Below are 8,420 nucleotides of genomic sequence, written 5' to 3' on the forward strand. Positions count from 1 at the left end.
GGTGGATCCAAGGTAAGTGAATTGATGGATGGCATCAAGCTCGTAGTAATCAATGGTGATGGCTGGTGGAGATGGTGTGTCTTGGCCTAGGACATTTGTCTTCTTGAGACTAATGGTCAGACCGAAATCTTTGCAGGCCTGGGAGAAGCGGTCCATTAGTGACTGCAAGTCCCACTGGGTGTGGACTGTCATATAGTTATACTGTTATTAGTTGTTACTTTCATATAGTTGTTACTGTCATTAGTTGTTACTACTATTGACAGTCAGTGGTGGTCCTGGCTGTGTCTGCTTTGTTGTGGTTGTTACTGTCATTGGTTGTTACTGTTGTTAGTTGTTACTGTCATTGGTTGTTACTGTCGTTAGTTGATACTGCCGTCAGCTGACAGTTAGTGGTGGCCCTCGCTGTGTCTGCATTGTTGTGTTTGTTGCTGTTGTTAGCTGTCGCTGTCATTAGTTGTTATTGTCATTGGTTGTTACTGTTATTAGTTGTTACTTTCATAAGTTGACAGTCAGTGGTGGTCCTGGCTGTGTCTGCGTTGTTGTGGTTGTTGATATCATTAGTTGTTACTGTCATTAGTTGTTACTATTATTAGCTGACAGTGGTGGTCCTCGCAGCATCTTTATTGTTGCAGTTGTTGCTGCCATTAGTTGTTAATATCATTAGTTGACAGTTAGTGGTAGTCCTAGCTGTGTCTTCTTTGTTGTATTTGTTACTGTCTTTAGTTTCTACTAATTAGTTGCTACTGTTACTAGCTGACAGCAGTGGTCCTCACAGCATCTCTATTGCTGTAGATGTTGTTGTCATTAGTTGTTGACATCATTAGTTGACAGTTAGTTGTGGTCCTGCCCGTGTCTTCTTTGTTGTAATTGTTACTGTCATTAATTGATACTGTTATAAGCTGACAGTCTTGTCAGTGGTGGTCCTGGCTGTATCTGTGTTGTTGTAGTTATTACTATCGTTAGTTGTTAGTATCATTAGTTGTTTCTGTCATATTATTGTCACCATCATTATTTGTTTCTGTCATTAGCAGCTACTGATATGAGTTGTTACTGTCATTAGCTGACAGTTAGTGGTGGTCCTCACAGCATCATTATTGTTGTAGTGGTTACTGTCATTGGTTGTTACTATTATTAGCTGACAGTTAGTGGTGGTCCTCACAGTATCTTTATTGTTGTAGTTGTTACTGTCGTTATCTGTTACTATGATCAGCTGACATTTAGTGGTGGTCCTCGCTGTATCTTCTTTGTTATAGTTGTTACTGTCATTAGTTGTTAATGTCATTAGTTGATGGTCAGTGGTGATCCTTGCTGCATCTTTGTTGTTATAGTTGTCATTGGTCATTGGTTTTTCCTGTCATTAGATGACAGTGGTGATTCTTGCTGCATCATAATAGTTATAGTTATTACTGTCATAAGTTGTTTTTCATATAGTTGTTTCTGTCATTAGTTAACAGTCAGTGATTATCCTTGTTGTATCTGTGTTACTGTTGTTACTGTCACTAGTTGTTAGTGACATTACTTGTTACTGTCATTAGTTGACAGTCAGTGTTGATTACAGTGGAGAAAGTAAGTGATTGTGTGTGTGTGTGTGTAGATTGTGGAACCTGGGTGTGAGTGTAGCTTCACAAATGTATGCCAGTGTCATTTATGGCTGTGGAAATTATGTAATGTGTGTATATGTATGTAGGCATGTGCTAATATTTGCCAAGTGAAACCTTCTGTGTGCGTGCGTGTGTGCATGCATGCATGTGTGCATGAGAGAGACAGACAGACAGACAGAGCTTTATATGATAGAGAGAGATATATCTGTTTTTTCATTTCTTTCATTCCTGCAGCACTTTGTGGCTCACAAGGCCTAACCTGTGAGCTGGGTTTATGGATAGGTCCGACATCTGACATGGTAAAGCAAGTAATGATCTGTCAGCACTCTTTGACGCCCTCTTAAAACTCATACTTTTGTACTGTTTGGTATAATTTCCTGGTTCAAGTTTTCCAGTGATCAGCGTTTGAGGCCCCATTTCAGAATGGTATCACGTCCTTGGGAAAGGCAGTTAACTCTGATTTTCCTCACTTCACCCAGGTGTGAATGGTCGCCTGACTTGTGTCAGGGAAGAGTCACATGGCAGGGGAAAAGGATTGGACTCTGCCTTCCTGTGCTGAGCCCTAGACAGTGGATGTGAATTCATTGCACCTATGGCCGGCCATGATAGGCCATGGGACCTTTAACCCTTTGAGTCCTGACCACCGCTTTACCGGTGGTAGAGAAAAATGACATAATGCCTAGCCACCCGTTGAGCAGTGCGTAAACACTTGTGTCGTGTTTTGCTATTGGTTGACTTATATTGAAGAGCCAATCAGAAAAACCGTTATATTCTGATGTCAGCGAACATAGTACCAACATGGCCACGCCTTTTCACTGTGTTTTGTGCATGTGCTTTGGATAAAAAAGATCAATTTCAATATAAGTCAACCAATAGCAAAACACGACACAGGTGTTTACGCACCACTCAACCGGTGGCTAGGCATTATGTCATTTTTCTCTACCACCGGTAAAGCGGTGGTCAGGGCACACTTTTTATATCTGCCATGACACATTAAATACCAATTATTTGCAAATTTTGGCTCAGGAGCTCAGGCAGAAGGGTTAAAATTGTTCAGGAACTAAGGGCTCAAAGGGTTAACTGAAGCGGGTGGATAGAGGTTTGGAGATTGTTCAGGTGTATGAGTGCATGTGTGCACAGATTGTAGACAGATTCTTCCTTCCGTGCATGTCATGATGTGCACTTCATGACCGTGTGTTTCAGAGTGGGATTTCTTCATCCACCTCGTCACCTTGGTGGGCTCTCTGTGTGTGGGGATCGAGGTAAACTGTACACCTCTCCATCACGTTTCTTCTGATTATTTTCATCTCTCTCTCTGTCTATCTGTCTGTCTCTCTCTCTCTGTGTCTCTCTCTGTGTCTCTCTGTCTGTCTCTCTCTCTCTGTCAATCTCTCTCTGACTCTCTTTCTGCGTCTCTCTCTGTCTTGCTCTCTCTGTAAGTCTCTCGCTCTGGTGTCTTGGGGACAAATTACATGGATTGACAGCCGGTCATCAGTGCATTGGATTTAAGAAAGAAATCCTTGTACAGGCATATGCAGTATGTCAAAAAACTCTTTGCTGCTCTCTTTGTGTCTTTGCTGTGTGCAGTATAGGATCCTGATAGGTATAGCTGTGTCTTTGCTGTGTGCAGTATGGGATCCTGATAGGTATAGCTGTGTCTTTGCTGTGTGCAGTATGGGATCCTGATAGGTATAGCTGTGTCTTTGCTGTGTGCAGTATGGGATCCTGATAGGTATAGCTGTGTCTTTGCTGCTGCTCCTCTACCCCATGGCCAGACCCCAGCTGAAGGTGAGCGGCCTTTCTCATCCACAGCCCTTCACACACATTCATGCATGCATGCATATGCATGCACACAACACCCACACACACCCACATGCACGCACGCATGCACACATGCATACACGCACACGCGTGCACACACACACACTGTCTAGTGTGCACGCTTTCCCTCACAGACACAGTCACTCTCACTCACTCACACTCTCTCTCAGACACAACCATACACTTTTTCTTACTCATTCACTCACACACACTCTCTCTCTCTCTCTCTCTCTCTCTCTCTCTCTCTCTCTCACTCTCACTCTCTCTCTCTCACACAGACACACTCATTCTCACACACAGGTACACACTGTCTTCTTCACTACTCATGCACACTCACTCACTCTTTCTCAGACACACACACACACCCTTACTTACTCTCTCTGTTTCACACACTCACTCATTCACAGACACACACACACACACACACACACACACACACACACACACAATTTCTCCCCACAGGCCTGCAGTGACTGACACAAGTGTGTGCATGTGCAGGTGAAGGTGCAGCAGAACCTGGTGATCATCCAGCCAGACCAGGGCTTGTTCTTCCCGGCCATCGAGTACATCGAGGCCAAGGTCATGGCCATGGCCTTTGACAACGACACCCCCAAGGCGGTCATTCTGGACATGGTCCATATATCAGGGCTGGACTACTCCAGTCTGCATGTACGTGCATAAGCTCACACTTGGGCCAGTGGCAAACTGAGGGCTGTATGGTCAATGGTTTCTCAACTGCAATCGGAAGTCGTCTTCGGTTTAGGGTTTTTTGTGTGTGTGATTGACTGACTGTCAAACAAAGAGGGAAGATTGCACTAGCTCTTAGTGCTGTAGCCATGGGGGCTAGATGGCCTATGGGGACCATCTCAACACCAACTCGGCTGAGAGGATGGGGCTGTAACTTGGGCAAGACACTCCCCACTGTGATCAGATTCAAGCCCAGATAGTCAGGACAGCAGTTGCCTCCTCTGCTATTCTGATGATAGTCATTGTCTGACATGACAGACTGTTACACCTCTGCCCACCCTGGAATGGGGATCTGTGTGTTGGGGCCGTGGTGATAATTGTTCTGAGGTCATGCGTGTCAGAAGTAGGGATCAACCCTTTCACTGCTGCTAATTTTGCTGATCTGTATGTTGCAGAAAATTTCCAGAAAAAGGGAAAATGAATTATGTTTGTAGCTGTAAGGACAATGAGTCTTGATTTATTCATTAATTCATTATTATCATTAGTAGTAGTAGTAGTGGTGGTGGCGGTAATAGTAGTAGCAGAAGTAGTACCATTGTTGTTATTATTATTATCATCATCATCATTATTAGTATTACTGTTATTGTTATTGTTGTTGCTATTATTAATGTATTGTTATTGTTGTTGCCATTATTTATGTATTTGATTATTCAATTATTCATTTATGTTATAAATTCTCCTTGATTTACAGGCTTATTTATTATTGTAACCTACTTGTTTATATTTGAAGGTCGTTTTACATGTTTTTAGTAATTTCTTGTAACGAGTGTGGAATGGAGACTGATGGCGGGTGCATGGATATTTGATGCAGCTGAGATTGTGTGATTCTGAGCATATGCAAATCAGCTGAATGGCTTATGTATGTCTATATTTGTACAGTATATGATTTGACTGTGTTCCACCACACCAGGCATCTCCTTTTAAGGACAATAAATGATCTTGTGATCTTGAAAAAAACAGCATGGTAAGTGGATTAAGGATGAGGATGTTTGCATATTTTGGGAGACAAATGCTTTTTGTGTTTTTATTTCTGGAAATGAAAGGAAGCAAGATCATTCTTTAAAGTGACATGATTTAGCATAACAATGAAAAATTTAATTGTGTATGTGTGTGTGCGGGTGTGTGTGTTTTCAGGGCATGCGAAGCATGATACTGGAAGGAAGACGCAAAGGGGTCTGCATCGTACTCTGCCAAACCAATGTAAGTATTCTGCACTGTTCCCAACACCACAACCATACCGTTACCACCACCACCTTCATCAGTCATTGACATCCTCACCATCATCACCGTCATGGTGATGAAGATTTAACAGCAGTGTGGCTGGCTGACACAAACATTGCAGTAAACACTGTAGTGATTGGCACTGGTGCTGCTGTCTTCATTGCCATAGTTATCATGATTTTCATCATAGTCATCATCTTTGGTGTGTGTGTGTGTTTGTGTGTGTGTGTGTGTGAAGATACGACTTTATAGAAGCTGACGGTGGTGTGTGTGTGTGTGTGTGTGTGAAGATATGACTTTATAGAAGCTGACGGTGATTGTGTGTGTGTGTGTGTGTGTGTGTGTGTGCACCAAACTGATGTGTGTGCTGGTCACAGCTGCAGGTGACCAACTGGCTAGTGAAGGAAGACATTCCGGATCTCAAGATTTACAGCAGTGTGGAAGAGGCCTTAGAGTACCTCCGTACCCAAGGTAACCTGCCTTTGTACTTCTCTTTTGTCATCTTACACACTGGCGTTGGGGATGCCAGGGGTTCTTTCAGTATAAGTAATGTCCCCTCCCACACACCTTCTGGAAACTCAAGTCTAGTAACGTCCTCTTTTCTGTCTCTGTCTTTGTTTCTGTCTTTTCCATTTTTTTTTCTGTTGTCTCTTCTTTCTTTTCTTTCTGCCTTGCTGGCCCCATGCACCTGTATTTTTTCTGAGAAGTTTTGAATATTTTTTAATCTCTCTTTGTGCTCTTGATGATTGGGAATTTTTACTGTGTTGTATTCTTTTTTGCATCTGGGATGTGAGTTGCCTGTTGGCATATTTTTGTTTTGTTTTGTATGCTTGTTTTTATATACAATTTTGTGTAATATTTATAATCATATTAATGTTAAGGTCCTTTTTTCTTTCTTTTTTGATTGAAAAATTGATTGAATGGTCAGTTCTACAGGCACGTCCTCAGTTTATTTGCATGGATGTGATTGTATTTGTGGCTTTTTTTTTTTTTCCAGATGTGTTCTGTTGTTTTTTTCATGTTCTATGGGATGGATATTTACAGTTTGTCAGCCCTGGCATGGTCCTGATTGGTCAGTTGGGCAGTGAGCAATACAGATAAATGAAGGTCTTCTTGTCTGTTTTGTTTGGTGTTTTGGTATCTTCTTCTTCTTGTTCATTCGTTGGCTGCAACTCACATTCACTCGCATATACACGAGTGGGCCGTTTTTACCCCGCCATGTAGACAGCCATACTCTGTTTTCAGGGGTGTGTATGCAGGGTATGTTCTTGTTTACATAACCCACCAAACGCTGACATGGATTACGGGATCTTTAATGCACGTATTTGATCTTCTGCTTGCGTGTACACATGAAGGGGGTTCAGGCAAAAGCAGATCTGCACATATGTTGACCTGGGAGATCGGAAAAATCTCCACCCTTTACCCACCAGCTGCCGTTAACGAGATTCAAACCCGGGACCCTCAGATTGAAAGTCCAGTGCTTTAACCACTCAGCTATTGCGCCCATCGTTTTTGGATTTCGATGTACGGCTGTGCTTAAGTTTTAAAAAATCCCTCTGGCACCTCCCCAAGGTGACTTTTTTGTTATTTATAGTTTGAAAAATGTGCCTTACAATGTGAAACACCTAGTATTGTAAAGTATTGCATTTTGATACCTTTTGTAGCAGCTTATTGTTCTGTGAAATTAGGGCTCCTGTCCTTTGGGAGAGTGCATTGCTACAGTGCAGAGGCACACTTTTTAGTTCATAATTTTTCCTGTCTGCAGGTGTATTTGTTTCATGACAGGGTTGTTGCTGTGGATTCTTTTTGCATGCATTAACTTAAGTGCATGTTGCACACAGGACCTCTGCTTTTTGTCTCATCCAAGACTTAATACCCAGACAACCACTCAATGTCTAGTGGAAAGGGAGTAAAAATAATGGTCTGTTTTTGGGACTTAAACCTGTCCACACTGGCTTCCTTGTTGGGCGTGTCATCACTAGGCCACTGCTCCACTCTGTTGTCAGTAAAATGTGGTAAGGTGTTGATCTTTTGGTGGATGTTTTGTTTTGTTTTTTGCCTGGTTGACATAGTAAAATCATGATAATGTAAAATAAACACCACCACCTGAAACAAACCTGCTGGCTTTCTGTTTGTTTCAGCAGAGCATGCAGACGGAGAAGACAAGCCCTTTGCAGTCCACCTGGAATAGATACAGGTGTACGTCTCTACGGTGTCACACTGCTCCGGGGTGTACATCTATGCAGTGTTACACTGCTCCAGGTGTATGTTTGAACTGTTTCCTGGTGCAGTTGTACATCTCAACAGGTGTTATACACTGCTCCTTATGGCCGTCTGAACAGTGTTACCTGCTTCAGATGTACATCAAGACAGTGTTTCACTGCTCCAGGTGTATATCTAGACAGTGTGTTACTTGCTGCAAGTGTCCGTCTCAACAGTGTTACCTGCTCCAGATGATTGTCTAGACAGTGATTCATGGTTCCAGGTGTGTGTCTAGACAGTGTGTTACCTGCTTCAGATGTATGTCCAGGCAGTGTTTCACTGCTTCAGGTGTGTGTCTAGACAGTGTGTTTCCTGCTTCAGATGTATGTCCAGGCAGTGTTTCACTGCTCCAGGTGTGTGTCTAGACAGTGTGTTACCTGCTCCAGGTGTTCGTCTCAACAGTGTTACACTGCTCCAGGTATTGTCTCAACAATGTTACCTGCTCCAGGTGTTCATTTAGACAGTGTTACCTGCCCCAGGTGTGATGGTGTTACCTGCTCCAAGTGTTTGTGTCCAGGTGTTTGTCTTGACAGTGTCACTTGTTCTGTATGTCTGTCTCAAGAGTGTGACCTTTTCAAGTACAATCCTGACTCACTGCTGCCTTGCCTGCATCAATGGTTAGTTGTACATAGCAAGACATTCTGCGATTCTTTTCTTGTTTGGAGAAAGGACATAATGTGTGTGTGTGTTCGTTCGTTCTTTAGTTTAGCGTCTTTTCACTATCAGTGATATAAGATGATTAAAAGAAAAGACTGTGTGTGTGTGTGT

At 42.7% G+C, this 8,420-nt stretch overlaps 1 protein-coding gene across 4 annotated transcripts in view; it reads left to right on the top strand.

Moving 5' to 3' along the window:
- The window catches only part of LOC143292637 (sodium-independent sulfate anion transporter-like), a 61,203-nt gene extending 52,783 nt beyond the window's left edge, over window positions 1–8,420 (top strand). For 3 of the 4 annotated variants that reach the window (XM_076603118.1, XM_076603122.1, XM_076603121.1), the window contains exons 15-20: window positions 2,805–2,863; window positions 3,318–3,389; window positions 3,921–4,091; window positions 5,304–5,369; window positions 5,768–5,861; window positions 7,532–8,420. In XM_076603118.1, the coding sequence (XP_076459233.1) occupies window positions 2,805–2,863; window positions 3,318–3,389; window positions 3,921–4,091; window positions 5,304–5,369; window positions 5,768–5,861; window positions 7,532–7,581 (512 nt within the window). In that variant the 3' untranslated portion in view covers window positions 7,582–8,420. The remainder of the gene's footprint in view (window positions 1–2,804; window positions 2,864–3,317; window positions 3,390–3,920; window positions 4,092–5,303; window positions 5,370–5,767; window positions 5,862–7,531) is intronic. The other variant, XM_076603120.1, reaches the window with a different exon arrangement.

The sequence above is a fragment of the Babylonia areolata genome, chromosome 18, assembly GCF_041734735.1.
Source record: "Babylonia areolata isolate BAREFJ2019XMU chromosome 18, ASM4173473v1, whole genome shotgun sequence".
In the NCBI taxonomy this organism is placed as follows: Eukaryota; Metazoa; Mollusca; class Gastropoda; order Neogastropoda; family Buccinidae; genus Babylonia; species Babylonia areolata.